The sequence below is a fragment of the Anastrepha ludens genome, chromosome 6, assembly GCF_028408465.1.
Source record: "Anastrepha ludens isolate Willacy chromosome 6, idAnaLude1.1, whole genome shotgun sequence".
Taxonomy (NCBI): domain Eukaryota; kingdom Metazoa; phylum Arthropoda; class Insecta; order Diptera; family Tephritidae; genus Anastrepha; species Anastrepha ludens.
This window is the reverse complement of record NC_071502.1, coordinates 120,548,666-120,569,329: the sequence shown is the minus strand read 5'-3', so window position 1 is coordinate 120,569,329 and position 20,664 is coordinate 120,548,666. Positions and strand designations below refer to the sequence as shown.

Sequence of the window (20,664 nt, the reverse complement as noted above, 5' to 3'; positions counted from 1 at the left end):
GTATAGCAACAACAAAAATGGTTAAGCTATAACGCTAAAACCACACATGGCAAACAATTTTATTGCAATAACAACAAATGTAATTGGTTTAACAACAGCAGCGCCGTAAGAACTTATGCCAAGCGATAAAAGCAGCTGTAACAACACTAAACGAGGAAAAACCAGAGAAACATATTTATGTAGATATTTGAAATTAATGTGCGATACTCCGGCTCGCGTGGACTGGCTTAAGAAATTAAAGTTCGCAAAGATTTCATTGCACTTTTCAACTGTTTTAAGTGTGAAAGAAATGGATGGAAGAAGAATGGTAGTACTGATATACTTTTGTATGAAAAAAGAATGTCAAGAGAAGGAAAAAATATATATATTAATAAATAATAATTACGGAAAAAATTTTGAAATTTTTTTTTTCGAAATTTCGTCCTTCAATATCTTCGAAGAAATTCATAGGATTTTTTTCGAACATTTAAATTGTGCTAAAGATCATTGTAGACCGTTTACATAGTCATACGCATCAAACAGTTGAATGTTAACTAACCAATTTTCATTTCAATGTATTAGTTTGACTAATAGTAGACTTAAGTTAACCGATGCCTTTCCATTAGTTAACCAATAGTTAAAAACAGCTGATTGATTGAACAAAAATTTCCAAAAATAAAATATACGCATTTTTGGTAGGGAATTGAATTCTCTTAGCATTCTTCTTTCATTTGATACCTTAACATCTAATTTTTCATATGTGGGTCTTAACTGAAACTTTGAAGTCCTTGAAAAAACGAGATGATAAAAAACTAAAAGCACTGAATTGCTATCACTAAGTTATACTATGCGCGCATATCGATTTTGTCATCTGAAAAAAAACCTATGTGTGACGAAAATATCAAAGAGGATTTCACACAATTTTTGTCAACCTTGCTATAAGAAAACATTTTTTTAAATTCTTTACATATATTTTTCTTTCATTTGTTACCTTCGCCCGTGTCACACAACTTTATAGAATTTCCTGATGCTTAATGCTAAATTGGAATGTTAATTTTTTAATACTGGGGCCTAACTGAAATGTTTCGGTGCTGTAATAAAATTGGTACGTGATTGTGAAAAATGAAAAAAAGTTTTAATCACGCAACGATTTTCTCATCTGAGCAAAAAAAACTTTAAATTTGTGGCAATGTTTAATAAGGAACTATATTGGGAACCTGAACTGTTCAGATTAGCCAGATGGCAAATTACCTAGACCATCCAAGTCTTAGCACGAAAAACTATATATTAGAGAAGGGGCTCTCTCTTGAAGACCCATGGCAGGTCATGTTGTTATTTATTAAATATTTTACGAATCACACCGCTTAGACCATCAAAGTCTTCGCAGAAGTATTATTAAAAATAGATAGGCATAAAGATCTTTGAAAGGTTTTTGGATCAATCCTATTCTCCAATTTATGCTGTGCATCCTGATGTTGTCCTATGAATGGAGATCCGTATAGTTTTATAATGTTTTCGAACGGAAGGTGATTTGTACGGAAATCTCTTTTATAGTAGAAATATACCTTAAGATTTGTTTATGCGGTTGTTTTAAGTACTTTTTATGTTTCATATTTGCAACGAAGATTGAAATCAGAAATGTATATTCACCTCATTTATGATATTAGACGGATCTAGAAAACTGATAGTCATATGGCCAATGTCGTGTGACATATGAGTACTCCCGTAAATAATCGTTGAGTCCTCGTAGATATTCCAACTTTCATGATCGATCTATCACGTCATGTTTCAGATCCTTTCTCTCCGCATATTCAGCTGTTGTCGAAACCATGCACAAATTGCACTTATGCTGTTCTCTTGACAAAGATCTCTATGCCCGTACACTCTTCAGGTTAGTCTTAAATGGTATTTTGTAGCTTCAGGTGGATATTAGCTGATCTACTGGCATCTTGATTTGACTGTCTGACGTCAAAATGCGTAAAAAAGTATGCGGAGTTTAATGATCAGATATCAGTAATGGAAAGCCCTTTGCATCATAGCTTGTAAATAACCCAAACCCAAAACAGAATAAAAATTAAAACCAAAGCAGAATACTAAATTTAAGATCCTTAACACTTAGAAAATGATATGGCCTTATATCTACCGTACCTAACTTATGAATCCGATGGATTTAACTGCGAATAGTTTATAATTTAGTGAACGCCGTAGCCGAATGAGTTGGTGCCTGACCACCATTCGGAAGTGCTCAGGTTCGAATTTCCGTGCATGAAACCCCAAACTGATAGAATACATTTTTCTCATATAGGTACCTCCTTTTCAGGCGATGGCAAACCTCCGAGTGTAATTTTGCCATGAAAAAGCTCATAAAACCCATTTGCAAATGGGAGGAGGAGCTCGGGCACACACCCAATAAAGGGTGTAAGAGTGAAATATATATAAGTATATAATTATAGTTTATTCAAGCCTACTACTAAGCGCAACACAAGCTGAACATACAAGAAGAAGAAAAGCGCACTCAAAGGAGAAATTTTACCTCTAGCACCAAACACTTCTGACTTTCCTTCTCCAATAATTAATAAATATAACTTTTTGAAACGATGGCTTAAGGTCCACCTGAGTAGTATTTCCATTTCTGGAAGGATGCCAAAAAATTGGTCTATTCATAGAACACCGTAAAAGAATTGTTGTACGTGATATTCTATAGCCACCAAAGATACGAGAACCAGTAGTGGCTAAGAAGGGAATTATGTGTTTATATATTATAAAAATGTTAGGTAAAAGTACTTTAGTGTAGACCCACCTAAAAGCTTAAGTATATCTATAATGGTGGCAACACCATACGTTCTTTTTTGGACTTCCTGCTTTTTAGAAAAAAAATAGTGACCAACGACAACCCGTTTTCTCAATTAAATTAAAGACTGGCTTTTAATTTATGAGATTTTAATATAATTTTAATATTATTTTAGTATAACAAGCAATAATCTTCACGCAAAGGTTATATGACAGTCCCCAAAACAGTACACATTTTTTTTTAACCGCAATCTTCTCCAGCTTTTATCTTCTCTAACACATCACTTTACGCTGCTGCTGCTGCAGCGCAACTCTTCAGTTGCCGTTTGACGTTCCCATATGGAAAATTTTTAATTATAGACAAATTTCCGCAATTACCGCATATAACCGAATGAGTTGAAAGAGTTACAGGCGATGCAGATAAATGGTCAAAGCAGTGTAGTCTGCTTGGCTGACTGCATAGACGAGGCCTCTTTTCAGTGAGGCATTCCCAAGTACTGCATCGAATTGGCAGCGTGAGTACGCAATTTGTCTATCAACTCGAATCATATCTGTTCATCGGCAACGCTGAGCGACAAATTGACATGAACCACCACCCCCGTAGCCAGCAGCTACACACGCATATATATAGATATGTATGGTTGTATGAGTGTAATGCAATAAGATGATGGGGCGTATGCGCAACCATTTTTTTCAGTATAAACGCAATTCGTAGCTAGCGGAGCGCATTAAAGCCCACACATTCCCTTACTCGTACAATAAAATACAATAAAATAATGATGCTTTAGAACAAGCAACAATATGAGTATGCATTTAAATAGCAGCAACAACAATGGCATAGCTGATGGCAAGTTGCCATCAGGAAATGACTGTTTTCGAGTGGATAGTCAAATATGGGGGAGAATAGCCTCCAAGTGCTGACAGTTGCCGATGCATTTATGAGCGGGTGGGCGGAAGATGAAAAATATTTCCTACGTGGACGAGCGGACACTCTTTGTGAAATGCTAATTTGGAAAAAAATAGTACAAGCATCTAATAAACGCTAATGTGTTGCTTGCTTTGTCTTTATGGCTTTAATTTAATTGCAACTTTTGTAGTTTTAAAAATTATTTTACGCAAATAATTTATACAAAAGTAGGTATAACGGCAAATATATTGTAAATAAATTGTCTCGGTTAGCAATTTTGTAAATTATTTTTAGCTCGAATTTTATAAATTATTTTAGCTCGCATACGTGGATGGCTCAACGAGCGCCTGAATTTGAGGACACCTGAAATTGTCTCCTCCAATGCGATATTTTGCTTGTAGAGCAACATTTTTTTAAAGAGTGCACACAACCTTTTTACTGAGGAAAATTCTAATCATCTAAACTACACAAGAAGTATTCGATAAAATGTTCGTTTTGATATTTAATGCAGGAACCTGAACTTGAAGATACTACAGATCCGGTGCATGGTTCAGTGTTTTAACACATTTGAGAAGCCAAAAAATAGTTTCACCACCATAAACCAGAGACCAGCGAATCGGCAAGACAGTGGATTTGTGAAACGAAGTGGTGAAACGAAGCTGAAGAAAGTCAAGGTCTATCGGTTGGCCAACCAGGTTATGGCTGCAGTTTCTTGTACGCAGTTGATTTCATTCGCATCGATTTATTTGAAATGATCAGAGTTTGATCATCAGATGATCAATGATCAGATCATCCACTCGAGGCATAAAAAAATATATATATTCCCACCACGCAAAGCACTGGCACAACAGCAAAAATGCATGCATTAGGCTACCAATTGATGCTCAATGCAAAATATTTTCCGTTCCAGGATAATAAGTTACCAGGTTTAGTCAATCTCCTATCATGAGAAGCAAAATTGTGCGAGCAACTTCGGCTGCAACCTCACCGGGTGCTCGGCAGCTGAATTTTGCCCACTTATTTCACACGCATTCATACACTCGTTCAATAAGTCGTTGTTCAGATGGCAGCGAAGTAACATGAGAGTGGACAGCGTTGATTTTTTTCGAATATCATCAACAGAATCTCAGGTTTTTTTCGGAAATAAACTGCTGTCATGACCCCAGTGACGTCAGCCAATCAGCTGATTCCTTCGAATTCGCTGAGAGTTGGTTAACGGTCTGACATTGGCCATACCTTCCGAATTCTTCTCAAAATGAATATTTCCTAAACGCCGTCGAGCGCCTATTTTCTATTTCCAAATATAAAAGAAAGCTGAAGAAATTTAAAAGAAGACCATCTTGGCAAACAAAACATTTCTTGTCTTTCCCTACCACAATTTTCAAACACTGTTTGGCTCACCCTATTATTATATACTGGAGCAAACTGCATGCTTGCTCCATCGCTAATCCCTCCCAGCTGCTATAAAAACACATTAAAATTAGAGCAGAACCAAAATGAAAAACACAAATCGTAAACACTCTCACGGGAAATCGACAGCCATGCGCCATAAATAAAATTAAATTGCATTCAATGCTCTACGATTGGCTGACTGGTCATTCTTTAGTGCCATTAAAGTCATGGCTAATATTTATTTTCCACACAGTAAACAGGTTTCCGTGGTGTTCCTCCTTATACCTGTGTGTGTTTGAGTGGCTTAAAATTTATTTGTAGTACTTAAGGAGAGAGTGTTAAATAATTTTCGGAAAAAACATATTTTTTATAGGAAAAAATAAGCAATAAAAGTTGCTGGAGGAAAAAAGACGAAATGTTGACGGGAGTGATAAACGAGTTAGTTATTTTGTTCAGATATGAAGAGGAACGTAATACTTCACAGTTCAACGAAAAGGGATTTTATAGTTGGAAATTTAAAAAAACATAGACTTTTCTTTGAGCTTTTATTCAGTTTCAATTCGAAAAACTCGTATATCTGCGCCTAGGCATATGCAATACATTTAGTACGCAAGCAAATTTGTAATATTAAATATACGAGGGTTGCTATTAGATGCGCAACTAAGTTCTCGCTGTTTTTTTTTATGAAAAACTTTGTTCTGAAAAAATGGTTACCAGTGAATCATTGAAACTATTGCCCATCGCTGCCTACTACGTTTTCCCATCTTTCTGGTAGATCTCGTATACCGTCGCGGTAAAACTGTTCATCTTTTGAGGCTATCCACGGACCATTTTTTGATGTCTTCATATGAATGGAACTGCTGGTCAGCTAGACCATGTGCCATTGATCGGAACAGGTGATAATCGGCCGGCGCAATGTCTGGAGGATATGGCGGGTGGGGTAGTTTTTCCAATTTCAGTGTTTCCAACTAGGTTTTAACGGGTTTGGCAACGCGAGGCCGAGCGTTGTCATGCTGTAGTATCACTTCTTCATGACTCTTCGCGTATTGCGTCCGCTTCTCGCATGACTTTCTTTTCTTTGGATTGCCGTAATGAATCCATTTTCATCACCCGTCACGATGCGATGAAGAAAACCCTTCCTTTCTTGCCGCTGGAGCCGTTGTTCACAAGCGAAAAAACTCCGTTCAAGATCCCTTGGTTTTAACTCATAAGGAACCTAAGTCCCCTGTTTCTGAATCATTCCCAAAGCATGCAATCGTTTGGAAATGGATTGGCGGGTAACTCCTAATACTGAAGCAAGCTTTTCTTGCATTTGACACAGATCCTCATTGAGCAATGGCTCCAAATCAGCGAATTCGAAGGTTTTTGGCCTTGCTTCACGCGGACGGTCGTCAACATTAAAATCACCGTCTTTGGAGCGACGGAACCAATCTCGGCACGTTGTTTCATTTAAAGCAGCATCTCCATATACTTTTTGTAGCTCTCGATGCGCTTCAGCCGAATGAAAGCGGAAAATCAGCACTTCCCGCAAATGACGATTGTTCGGCACAAAACAGACATTTTCACAAAACCAAAAGTATATGATAGTAAAACAAAATCACTAATGTGTCGAAGCAGTTTGTTTACCATATCGCACCCTAAATACAAAAGGGGCACAACTCAAAATTTTCCACACTCGAGCTTGACTTGTTTACAGTAGCACAGAAATCAAACTATGTGACATATCACGCTGAAATTTGCCATGTAAGCTTATAACAGTCCTACCATCCAACAAAAAATTTATTTTTGCCATATGTCATCCGCGGACCGTTTTATTGATAACGTCTCGTTCATATTTGAGCAGAAGTACATTTTGAGTTGTGACCCTTTTGTATTTAGGGTGCGATATGTCTAAGCTTGGTTTTTGACGTTTAGGTTATGCTAGAATCGACTAGCACCCACTGCTGGCGGCATCTATTGACAAACAGCAGGAACTTAGTTGCGCACCTAATCTTTCTGACCTAACAATGGATATGCACATATCGCTCATTTACGGCAAGGGTGTCAAAAAAAACAAGACTATAAAACATTAACCCAAAAAATATTTTTCGAAGAACGCTTTAACACTTTCCCTGTCCCAATACAAAAATGCAAAATTGACCGACAAGTCCAACAGGGCTTTTTGAATAATTTGTTTTTTTTTGTAGTCATAGGATAGCTTTAGTAAAAATAATAATTAAAAAAAAAACGGATGTAGAGTATTTCTACCTGAAACACATATGGTCCATGAGCGTAGAGGGACATTTTTGCTTCTGCACGTTCATGAAACACGTGTGGTTCATATACTCTCTGACGCACATATGGCTCAGGAACGTATCAGTGCTTATCAGGCGCACGTTTACTGAACCATATGTGGCTCAGCGGACAGGGAACGTCTTAAGGCTTTCAATTCACTATGCCTCCCTAAGCACAAGTAAGGATATGGATTCATGTAATGAGATACTCTTAATAGAGTTCGCCATAATTTTTTTAGGCAGCATAAAAGAAAAGCTTGTGGTCATTTCTGCATACCTATCTGAAAAATAGAAATTTTGACGCAGCTCTAATTGAAAAAAAAATCAACCCCAGTTATTTAGCTGTCTTCAAGTTTTCTTCGGTTTTTATTGTGTCACTCACCTGTCAGATGATTCCGATGAATCGCATCGATCCGTGCACCGCTTCTTCTTGCGTTTCTTCTTTGCCTGATTGGCGGCAGCCAAAAGCTTGCTAGCCGCTGTCGCCGTTGCACTATTGCCGCCGCACAAAGCGCTCGTAAGCGCCGAATAGACGACGGCCTTGAGATCGTTGCCATTCTGATGATGCGCGTAAACCGAGCTCAGCTTATCGGAATCGAGTAGGGCTTTCAAGTTTTCCATGTATTGTTTTTGTTGTTGGTCATTAAGCAAACCAGTGGAAAAGTGTGCTGCTGTTGTTGCAGCTGTTGCGGCTGTGGGCGTGCCTTGTTTTTGTCGTTTGTTCTGTGCGAAATAATGTGCCGCCATTGGGGCCACCGATGCAGGTGTGGTGAAATGGTTCAACATTGAGGTGGCAGTTTCCCCCGCTTCACTTGTTGTTGCTAATGCGGCGGCACCGGCGCCTCTTTTAGTGCCACGCACAATACCCACGCAGCCACCAACAGTCAATGGCTTGTTTTTGTTATCCATAGCAGACCTCGTTGCAGATGCCACAGCCGTGCTTGCTGAGGGCGGTGGCAGTGTCGGCATCGAGAATTTTATTTGCTTTTGCAGCTGCTCCTGCTCTTCTTGTGTTTGTTGTTGCTGGCTCGCGCTCGTCAATGATGTTGACACGCAATTAGTGCTGCTGTGGCCGAGACTATTGTTGCTGTTGCTGTTGCTGCTGCCAGTGCTGTTGACATTCTTACTGACACTTTCCCTCTCGCCCTGAACAGGCTGATTAACTACATTGGGGGCGTTTGCGGTTGTGCTGGACAATTTGCTATCGACCTGCGCAACAACATTACCACCATTGCTGTTGTTGTTGCCCTTAATGGAGGTGTTACTGTTTGTCTTATCCACAACTGTTGCTGCTGTGGCGTTTTTGGTGATATCTACTGGTGTTGGCTTGCTGGTCTTTGTCTCGGCCTCGGCGTTTATTTTTGTTGCTATTGCTGGCGCTCTAAGGCTCATATTACGCTTGGTGGGCTGCAAAGTGAGATCTAAAATGTGGCTACACGCCTCCGATTCTTGTTTGTCGGCGACATTTGTTGCGCCCGCAAGCGGCTTTGTTGCAGGCGACGCATCTTCCACTGCCTTTGTATTCATTTTGCTAGCGCTATTCTGGCTGCTAATTGTTGCATTGCTTAGTTTTACGGCCACCAGTTGCGGCGAGTCTTTTTTCGTTGATTTCAAACTCTCACTGCTGTTGCCCAAAACGGAGGCAACAAACTTTTGCTGAAAAGAGTCTTTAATCGAATTTTCGCTCAAACGAATATGAGCGCCAAAGCCGCGACTGAGGCCGACATCGCTGACACCGCTGCTAGTGCTACTGCTGCTGCTGCTGGTGTCGCTATTATTGCTGCTATCATCCTCGGCAAATCTACGCCAATCGGTGAGATTCTTTTGGGTTTTAAATTTGCTGCTATTGAATAGGCTGTTGATGTTGCTGCATTTGATGTTATTGAGATTTGCGCTATTCTTAAGCTGGTCGAATAGCGAAAGTGGTGGCACTGCTGGAGTGGCTTCAGCTGTCTTTATGCACGAGAATGTATTGGCTGTTGAGGTATTTATTGTGGCAGTGTTGTTGTTGCTATTTGTAGGAGTGTTTATTTTGCTGCGTACGCTAGTATGAATACCGCTGCTGTTATTGCTGCTGCTGTTGTTGTTGGGAATGCTAGTGGCGGTGCTGCTGGCGGTGGTGGCAGTAGTGTTGGCGTTATTGCTTGATTTGGTTGCTGTTGTTGCTGTGGTTTTTGAGATGGCAGACATTGTTTTCACTTCACTTAATCGAAACTAACTTACACACACACACATACACAATGAAGCATTTACATGCAACTATTTTTCGTAGTAACTTTGCAAAGTTAACGCACTGAGTCAAAGTAATCAAAACACTTTTACTTCACAGTTATTTTTATGCGATAGTCGGAGTAGCTGCTCACTTCAAGCACCTTGCCACATGCTGCACTTTTTCCTATTGCGCCAGTTTTTCAAATCAATTCACGTTTTCTTATAGTAAAATTTCGTTGTGAAAAGTCACAATTTTATTTAAGAAAACAGCGCATTGAAACATTATTCAGTTTTTTACCGCTTTTTCGCCACAATTTCTGTTTCTTACAATCGCACACTTTTCACGTTTTTTTTTTGTAATTTCATGACATTACACAAATAAGCACTGATTTTCAATGGATTTGCGAATAAATTTTATAATAAATCTTATGCAATTTTGAATTAAATTTTCTTAAATGTTTTTAAGCAATCATTTTCAGTTTTTTTTCTATGCAATAATTTGAAAACGCACAGCTTTAAAATATAAGTTTCACGGCACAGAGCGACTGAACGATTAATTTCATACGGATAGTTTTTTTTTTTTGTATTTCGCGCAATTTATTTTTATTTTTATCTCAAATTTTTGGGCATGCATTAGCAGAAAATTTCACGAATAATAAATTCTCATGCACTTATTTTTAATATTTTCAATCATTCATTCTTTTAGGCAGGCGCTATTAATTTCTTCTTATTTTTTGTATTAGTTCTATTAATTTTCACACACGCAATCGCTTTAGTTAATGTTTGCTCACTTAATCACCGAAATGAAAATATCAAACACTTTATTGCATTATTTGTTGTGTAAATTTTTGCTTAAAAACGCGACAACGGCAGCAGCATAAACTTTACTGGTCATCTTTTACTAGGAGGCCCTAAGTTCCATGCAGGAATAAAAGGATCAAATATTTCTTTTACTAATTCGCAAAATTATTAATTAATTTCTCTTCAATCTTTTAATATTTTAAGAATTTATAGAGTCAATTATCGAAAAAATCGAATTTTTCCGTTTATAAAATTTTTTATTCAAAACTATTTGCAAATCGTATTAAAAATGTTTTCTTTCGTTTTCACTAAATTTGTTGCTCACATTTTTTACACTTCTCTCCTCACAATTCTCCACTGACATTCAATTGATTGTCTTCCCTAGTCGCACTATTTATTTTCACAATTCGTTTTCACGTTCCATTCACTTTTCTAAAATTAATTTCTCAATTTACGGCGCATTGCAGGCAAAAATTTAATGTCAACTTTGTAAAAAATGCATCACATTTTCATTACCCCAAATCAGCCAACACAGAGTGTCGCATTTCAGTTTATTTGTTCATTTGCTCGTTAGCCGTCGGCAGTATGCACTCGCCTACTTGAGAGCTAAAGCTTTGTTGTTGTTTTCCTTTTCGTTGTTTGAGTTTCGATTTCCGCTTCTTGGGATTTGCACGATGTTGTCGTCGCGCTGCCACAAATGCCACTACTGCTCCACTGCCACCACTGCTGGTAGTTTTACTGCGGTCGCGCCGCTGCTCAAACTGCAGTGGCTACTCGTTGTTTTTTTTTCCTTTCGACTTTAGCAGCAAACAACTTTTAACTTCTGACTGGTTCTGACTCTTTGTTTTCTTGTTTTTGTTTTTGTTTCTGTTGCTGTTTGCTTGTGTTTTGCGAATTTCCGAAATTCACCGCTTGCCTTCCGTCAGGCCTGGCCGTGGCCGCCTAATAACCTGCTGTCTTTTTGTTTTGTTTGTTTATTTATTTTTTGCACGAAAGGGTTCAATACTACTGCAACAAGTAACCGGTTTCGCGTGTTGCTTTTTGTTTGCGCTTTTTATGCACCTCACTAACACACACACACACACGCGCGCATAGATCCCACAGCGGTATATAAAATACACAATAGCTCTTTGTTGGCCGCTGTAAATGGCCGCCAATGCACTTAGAATGAACTTAGCTGTTGGCTACTTTATTTTGACGTCTTTTCCCCTCTGCGTGTTGTGGCCTCCTACTGGTGCACATCCACTTCTTGTTCAGTCCGATTGCGACTCTGCGTTCACCGTGCTGCCATTATGTTAGCGCCCAGAGCGTGTGAAAAATTCTAACGGTTTGCAAAACGTCAGCGAACGCATAAATTTTATGGTTTCTTATTTTTTGTTTTTTTTTGTTTAGTTGATGAGATGCAATTTTGTTGTTGTTGCTTTATTCACATGCTCCAATGTTCGCAGTTAATCTTATTCAATTTATACTTGGCATGAAATTTCTGCTGCTGTTGCCTTAAATATAATATATTAAATGTATTGCTTAAGTGATTGTTGTTGTTGTTATTTTAACAGCCAATGCGTGTTGTTTTAATATTGTAGCATATAAAGAATCGGTTTGCTTGGCATTTTTTACGATTATGAATATTTTTTATGTGTCTATGAATTATTTAAATTTCCGTTGGAATCGTTCTACACTCGAGGCTTCAGTCGTATTTTGCTTTGATTCTACAAATAAACAAAAAAAACGTTGGTCAGTATTGGTATTTTAATCTTATATGGTTGCAATTATTGAAATATTTTTTAATGAAGCTCAAATCATCGCTAAAAAATTAAAAAGCTCTGGGCGGAGTGCCTTCTCCAAATCGCGTCTGACTTCAGGCTTAAAAGCAACAACTGGCAATCTTCGAAAGTAATCGGTGGCTAAAAGCAAGAAAGGAGTAGAATCATTAATCTCTCTTTAAATATTTGCAATCGATTTTTTTACAGCCTTTACAGAGACTTCCTACTGAATGGATACAAATGCCCCGGCTCTGAAAGTATTCGATGCGGTACCAGCTGGTGGTAGCATAGGAAGGGAAAGGTCTCCTCTAGGTTGAAAAGATCAGGTGGAGAAGGACTTGGCTTCACATGGTGTGTCCAAATGGCGCCGGTTAGCACGAGAAAGAAACGACTGGCGCGCTTCGTTAAACTCCAGTTAAATGGTTATAGCGCCAATCACAAAGTAGAAGAAGAAGAGACGACCTAATGTTGCTTGCCAATCTCAGAAGAAGAACTTTTATGAGCCTATTTTACCAATTATATAGGTTGGGCCACTTAAAATTTGCTTTTTGAATCGGCTATAAAAAAAACTAATCAATAATTTTTTTTTTTTTTTATTTTGAAGATTGAACATTGTCATTTATGAATGAAAAATAATATCGTTCAAATGACTGTCACGACTGGCTTTACAGTTGGACATTCGATCAACCCAATTTTTAAGCACATTTTCGATTGTTGGGGCTCCAATTTCATGAATGGCAACTTCGATTTCGTGTTTTAAAGCATCAATCGTCTCTGGATGGTTCGCATAGCATTTATCCTTAACGGCTCCCCACAAAAAATAGTCCAACGGGCTTAAATCACAGCTCCGAGGCGGCCAATTGATATCGGAATTCAAAAACGGTAGCCAAAAGTTCGAGTGTAACTTTGGCAGTGTGACAAGTTGCACCAACCTGTTGAAACCAAATGACGTCCATGTCATCCTCTTCAATTTTTGGAAACAAAAACTCGTTGAGCATGTCACGGTGACGCTCGCCATTTACTGTAACCGCGGAAGAAGAAGAAGACTCACCACTTTGGAAATAGGTTTTCAATATTTCCCAACTTTGTTCAAGCGTATAGCATCCCATTTCGTAAATGCCAAACCTTTAAGTAAATTATGAACACATTTGGCATGTCATTTGTGTTACCATACGATATGCATGTGATATGCATTGTACTGGATTGAAATTGGAGAGCGAAAAAACTTGCCTTTCTTATCATGGATCGCATTTTAGGACCAGTTCTTTAGACCTCGGCGAAAAGCCAGCCTCCAACTTGCCTAGGCTGCGTCTAAAATACCACAGCTGCGACTATCCAACAGAGATAGTCGGGTATGTTAGAGCAGAGGATGCGCATATAGTCCAATAGGTTTCTGAAAAGCTATGGGTAAAGGAGAAATAAAGAGTCGGATTAGTAGGGTGAATAAGACCTACTAGGGCAGGCGGTTTCCAAGAGCAAACAATTGGGGATATAAAGACGCAGTTCTAAAAAAATGAGATGAAATAAATTGAGCGCCCTTTCTAAGGCTAAAAGAGTTCGAGTTAAAGCCCAAGTCATATAACAGGCAGTGAACCAACTCAAATTGTTTTTAGTGGAAATATTCTGATAATTTCCGAAAAACAGAGGCGTTTTAGAGCTGATCTTCTTCTATAGGCAACTTTTAATTAATTAGGACGGCCAGGAATATGTTAAGGTAAGTGAATTTCAGCTGCTCGCTCATTTATAATTTATTTGAATGGTTTGGAAAATTTACAACCTGGGAGTGGAAAAGCTGTTAGCATTATTTGTTGCTGCTATGCAATCTTAAAAGCTTGATTTTTTAGCATGTATGCACTCGGACTAAAGTATTTCGCGTAAAGTATTTGATGAGCGAAATAACGAGGGTCGCCCGAGTGTATTCTGCCATGAAAAAGCGCCTCATAAAACATTTGCCGTTCGCAGTTGGCTTAAAACTGTCGGCCCCTCCATTTGTGGCACAAATAGGTGTTGGGCTCACCTAACAGAAGTGTACGCGCTAATTATTACTATAACTGTTAAGCGTGGCTCACCTACACAGTTCGAAATTGGAAATTATTTTACAAATTTTCATTGTTTCCTCCTCCTTATTTCACATTTACTTCATATTATTCCCTGGATTTTAGATTATAATAATTCCTTTGATAACTTCCACACTCTACTTTAGCAGTTTGCTTCCACAAATAACCAACCCCTCTTCCCTACTCTCTCTATTGTACCCACTTCTGCGCGCTTGCTGTGACTCCAGCTGTGTCACTTGCGTTTCTGCGCACGTACTCACGCACACTAGTTTCTAATCATATTGATTGTTGGTCTATCGGCAATCGTCGCGTCGCTTGATCAGTGGAAATCGCCAGTGGAGCCAACCAGCACGACGACGTTGTCATCATCAATCGGCCAATTGGCATCTAAACTTAGTTGCAAATCAAGTTGCGCATGGATATGCCAATCAACCAATTGGTGCGCCAGTCGAGCAGTCAATAAGCGGTACAGGCATGCAAACACATGGTGCTAGGCGAGTGAGCTTTTGAGCGACGAGAAGAGTAAAGTCACACGCGCGGTCGACAAGCACATACAAGTGTATGTATGTAACTAGAAGTGTGCTTTTCTATTATTTATTTGTCTTCCACAACTGGCATTGTTGTAATTGTTGATTTCAGCGTCAAGTATGCGCTTACTTAACACTTGTTTTACAACAAACACGAGAGAGAAGAAAACCGATTGATCGCCAATTGGTGGCCAGCTGCTGTAAGTGAAGCGCTATGTATTTATATACGTATGTAGATACGATGTATTGTTGTTGGTAGTACAACAATGGAAATACTCTTGATAATGAATGTGTTTTTGCTTTTTTTATACTATGGTGATGTAGTAGATGATTGTGGGAATTTTATTGTTGCACTACAGCACAAAATTACTCATTTCCATGCATACATTTGCATGTATGAGTATGTGTGTTAAGTAATGCTATTAAAATTTTTTATGCACTGCAATTTTATGATTTACTTCAATTCAAGAAAATACAAAACAAGCTGCGGCCAAGCGGCAATCCTTCATTTATCGCTTGCACGCGCTGCACACTGCGCTTACGCTGCACTGCATTCACGCATTCATGTAGTATTTTTGCACGCACCTGCCGCCTGCATGCCACCTTACTTCAACTACACACACACACGCACACTCGGATAAGCACAACCAGTGCCTCGCCTTAGCTCACTGATTGCATTTCCGCTGTCCTCTCAGCCACGATGCGTTTCGTTTCGATTCAATGCGGTTCATTCGTCTCTTCCTCTCCCACTGTCCCTCTTCAACTCTCCTTCTTTTGGCTTGCCGTTACTTACTCACCTTACACACTTACGCACGCATCTTCATACATAATTCACTGCACTACACTGTTCGTTCTTGGCACTCATCATTTCAACTTCATCGTTCACTTCCGTTGCTTCTTTGCGGCCATTAGTTAGTTACAACTACTTAAATTGTAATAAATATTTAATAGAATTTTAAAACGGCATAGGCGTTATTCGCCTTGTAGCTTTGCGCGTTGGTTTTCGTTGCGTGTGTCGACCGCGTGCATGGAGGACCCAACCAACAACCGTTTGCAGTAACTCAAAAAGCGAACGCTCATTGAAGACTGATTGTAGTTGCTGTTTCACAGCTCGACGCTATTCGTTCGCCACCAGTTGATGGGTTCTCTAATATTTATTATTTTTTTGTTGGTTTGTTTTTGGAGCCAACGTCGTCGGCGTCGTCGCTCGTTTTGCTCGTGTTACAATTTTGCACGATGCCGCAGCTGTTGTCGTCGTCATTCGTTTCGTTAGCATACGCTTTCGATCGTTTGGTAAATCCAATCGTAGACGCGATTCTATACCTGATTCACGCTCGCTGTAGCGATGGTTTGCAAAACGCGACTGCGACGGTGATATTCATCGCTGAGGTCTGGGCGTTTGGCGCGCTAGTACTCTGGCGCTTTTAGTGTTAGTAGTTAAATGAAGAGCTCAGCTTAATGATGGTATTGAGTTGCCAGATAAATGCATGGGAATTATAATTAAGCTAACTCTCAGGACATCGGAGAATATGTATGTGAATGCATGAACCGACTTTAATTGATATGCGTTCAAGTTCTTTGATATGTTTATAAGAGACTTCCGCTCTTGGTTCGTCATGGTCGTCATGCTAAATATGTAGTATCCTCAGCAATTGTAGAAATTTTGCATATCATTTTGTAAGAGGCAGACCAAAGAATTGTGTGGTGAAAAGACTTAAAGACCCCAAAAGAGCATTTGCTCGAAAAATGCCGCACTCAAGATTTAGGAATGGATAATCAATATAATAAGGAAAATAACTTTTGCAGGCGCTAAAGGAGGTATAGAAGACCTCATTTGCTACGGTACTATTGAGTAAATTCGGGTCCCAGTCTAAGTAGGGCCGGAGAAAGAAAAAAAATTCAAGAGACTCTATGAGGTCATTTGAAATAAATAACCAAAAAATCGCATAAAGCTTCTATGAACAAAGCTCTGAAAGTATATGAGATTCATTAAAGAAAAATAATAATAATTGGCGTGTACACTTCTGTTAGGTGTTTCGCCCTCCTATCCGTGGCGTGCATCTTGATATTATTCCACAAATGGAGGGACCCACAGTTTAAAGCCCACTCCGAACGGCAGACATTTTTTATGAGGCGCTTTTTCATGGCAGAAATACACTCAAAAGTTTACCATTGCCTGAGATGATGAGATACTTCAGTGAGTACAAAAGTAGCTTCACTTTGTGTTTTTTATGCTAAAATTTTGTCTTAATTTTTTAATAAAAATATAGTTTATTTCATAACTAAACACTTCTCAATCAAAGTTCTAAACTTCGCATAAAATTCACAATATATATATATATAATTGGCGCGAATACCCTTTTTGGATGTTTGGCCGAGCTCCTCCTCCTATTTGTGGTGTGCGTCTTGATGTTGTTCCACAAATGGAGGGACCTACAGTTTAAAGCCGACTCCGAACGGCAGATATTTTTATGAGGAGCTTTTTCAGGCAAAAATACTCTCGGATGTTTGACATTGTCTGACGAGGGGCGACCGCTATTAGAAAAATGTTTTTCTTAATTTTGGTGTTTTCATCGAGATTCGAACCTATTTCCTCTCTGTGAATCCGAATGGTAGTCACGCACCAACCCATTCGGCTACGGCGGCCGCCAAATATTTAAAAAATTTCAGAACACTGTGATACACATTTTTACCTTTTTTTAAGAGACTTTAAAAAAATTCTGAGTATGCAGTTTTATAGCCTATTCAAGTCTAGTGATATAAAGTATAAGTTTAAAGTTGCTCATGCGATGTTGAAAATTGTAATGTATATACTTTTTATTAAAACTTAAGGGGGTAGTATGGTATTTTTTTTTTTTCATTTTTTTTTTTTTTTTTAAATTATTCTATAACATCTTAAGATTATTGTGTGAAAGTTTGAAGTGCATTAGAGTAAAATTGACAAAGACACAAAGGATTAAGTATCTACCTCTCCAACCGGATTTCACGCTGCCGAAAATCTTTAAACGCGTTTTTCTCACACTTGCCTTTTTTACGGTCGGTGTCCACTGTAGATTCATATCTACTGCACCGATTCTTTTCAAATTTGGTTTTTTTGTTTCTTTACTTTATTCACGAGGTAATGACGTCGAGTTTTTTTTTTTTTTTAAATTTTGTCATATTTTAAAACAACAAAGTTTTCAAGTTTTTTTTATGAAAAATCGGTGTTTTGACTTCAAAGCGCTTTAAAAAATTTAAAAAAAAAAAAAAAAAAAAAAAAATTCGACGTTGTTACCTGCGAAACTTTATTAGCTGATGAAATCAATTTGGTTTTTTGATTTTAGTTGATCCAGTAATGAGTTCTGAGGGACAAACTTTTTTATGAGACGTCCGCGAAGATTCGCTGCCACCAACTCATTTCTTCATAAAAATCAATGAAAATTTCACACAATATTCCTTAAATATGACTTTATAATGAAGTAATTTTAAAATTTTGAATAAATCAACTGTGTCGACAAAAAAAATTTCGAAAAATATGCTTGTTTTACTACGAATTAACTATACTACCCCCTTAACAAAGTTAAAGTTAAAGTGGCCTACTTATGTGAGCACAAGTGTTAATGTTCTAATTTAATTATTAAATGACATACACAGCTTGTTAAAACTGATGACTTTGCATAGCATAATCTGAAATGTATCTACATCTTCATATTTCCACTTCTATTGGCAACACCATTTGTATGCGAAACATAAAAAATAGCGTAAATCCAAATCAGAAAAAAAGCAAACGCTACTAAGTGCCACTCCGCAACCAAGCTGCTAGCTGCGAAAGCTCACAGCCACAAATGAACGTCAGCGTCGACTCCCCACAAGCGTCGCTGCCAACGAATGCATAGTGGTGGTCGTGTGGGTTCGTTTTGCTTACGCCGAGTGCGTTGTACTCGTATAGCAAGAATCAGCAGAAAAACGCGAACGAATCTTTATTGACAAGCTCGTGAACGCATGGAACGAACGAATGATTGCGAGGTGTAGACGATGGAGAACGATGAGCGGCGACCAACTACGAATGAAGGCAGCAGCTGCAGCAGAGAAACAACTACACAAAAAAAACGGCAATAACAATAGCAACAACAAGTAAACAAGCAAAACGCTGATAAATATGCAATCAAGGCATTTTTACTTTAGCTTTTTTGTTTTTTTTTTTTGTTTTTTTGTGTTGATTTTTGATAGTTTTGTTGCTGCGGTATTATGTTACGCTGCGTTTAGCTTTTCTTTTGTTGTTGTGTTTTTATTGTGCACACATGCCTTTGATGCTTTTATATAAATTGTTGCTTTTCGTTATACTCGCACTGGTACATTTGTCACACTTATTGTTATTGCTTTTGTGCACGCATGCCGAAGTGCAAACTATGCACAGGTAAGTAGGTATAAGTACATTTGTAGGTACGTATGTGTATGTATTTGAAATTGGATAAAAGAAAATAAAAGTGGATGCTTGTAAGCCTCCATGTGTGCATATTTATACATTTGAGTTGGCTTCCAAATTGGCTGAGATGCCTGCAGTCAAACGTACTGGTTCTGAACTATTTTGCTACCGGTTTGCTTTGAAGTTAAAGTAGTGCGACATCCATATTTTTTCAATGCTAGAAGTGGTATTTTTAGCCTACCAATTCCCCACGAAATGTCAATTATCAGCCTCAGGATTTCATCAACTAATACTCCTCTAATCCGGTAATTAATTTCGTCCATCTTTACTGTTCAAAACATGCTTATTTATAGTGCTAGCAGAATATCTGTTTTGCTTATCCCTCTAACTGCTCATTTTTGCAACTGGTAAAGTTCTAGTCACTCTCGAACTTGTATAACTTCTTTCATAATACACCCAGTACAAGAACTAGAATGCTTGCTGAGCGGTATGGCTTTCCACTGCAGGGTTCCTGTTCATACTTATAGACATACTTATGCACACGTAAGTACTAGACTTAGTTGCTTCCCTAACTTTGAACGCCAACGGGGCTTATTTTAGGATATTTAGGAATATAAATATTTGTATTTATTTCGAGCATTTTTGTGCAAAATAAAAAAATAAAAGTAGTCATGAGTGTCAGTCACCGGTGATTGATACGGCTCCACTGGAACAGTTCAGTGTCAGTCACCGCTGACTGACAAAGAGGTCAAAGTGTTAAGCAAATATCACTGTGTGGCACGTAGCGCCGCCTTGTTGAAAATAAACGTTGTCCAGATCAATACCATCCAATTCCGGCCATAAAAAATGGTTAATCATCTCTAGCATCGATAGCCTTTTATATATTTAAATAACAGCTGTTATTGGAAAACCCTTTACGATATATAAAACTGCAGAGGTCTCTAGGCTAGGCAGGTGCAAGGATTGAACTACCACTCTGGTACTCCCCAAGTAGCACGAAAGCACCGCTTTGATACCATTATGAGAGGATCGACCTTAATCGTCTAAGTTAGACTGTCGTCAGATTGTCGTGCTGATCTTGTCTATTAAGTTTGGTGGAGTCCAATAATTTATCAGGGAAATTGTGTCGCTTTCTAAATATATACTACTTACTCATTTATATACGATTATATGCCCCCTCCGTACTAGAAGTTTATGCTACTTTCAGATATCAGATAGAAGTTTTAAAAAATTGTTCATAGAATCTTAGAAGTTTTTTCACACTCGGAAGTTTCCCATTAGCTACTGGGGTATAAACCTTAAAGTAAAGCCTCTTTGCTGTCTAAAATAACAATCGAGCGCAAAATATGCGCGCTGTATGTCACGCGCAAGTGCACAAGGACACCGAGGATTTCCGATCATGCGCTTTATATGGAGAAAATTCTCAATAAAAAACAAATTATCAAAAATCCCCGCAATTTCTTAGCAGTTTTACTAAAATAAAGTGAGCAATAAATGAGCAATTGCAAATTTGATGATAAATTTTTTTTAAAATTTTTGTAATTTCTTTTTCTTAGGAA

The 20,664-nt window shown here is 38.3% G+C and overlaps 1 protein-coding gene across 3 annotated transcripts in view; it reads right to left on the bottom strand.

The window, feature by feature from the left end:
- The window catches only part of LOC128868654 (putative uncharacterized protein DDB_G0285119), a 62,273-nt gene that overhangs the window by 31,409 nt on the left and 10,200 nt on the right, over window positions 1–20,664 (bottom strand). The window contains exons 1-2 of one of the 3 annotated variants that reach the window (XM_054110972.1): window positions 15,498–15,918; window positions 5,836–12,062 (exon numbers count right to left, since the gene is read on the bottom strand). In XM_054110972.1, the coding sequence (XP_053966947.1) occupies window positions 7,720–9,531 (1,812 nt within the window). In that variant the 5' untranslated portion in view covers window positions 9,532–12,062; window positions 15,498–15,918 and the 3' untranslated portion in view covers window positions 5,836–7,719. Of the gene's footprint in view, window positions 1–5,835; window positions 12,063–15,497; window positions 15,919–20,664 lie in introns of those variants that run through there. The other 2 variants (XM_054110970.1, XM_054110973.1) reach the window with 2 other exon arrangements.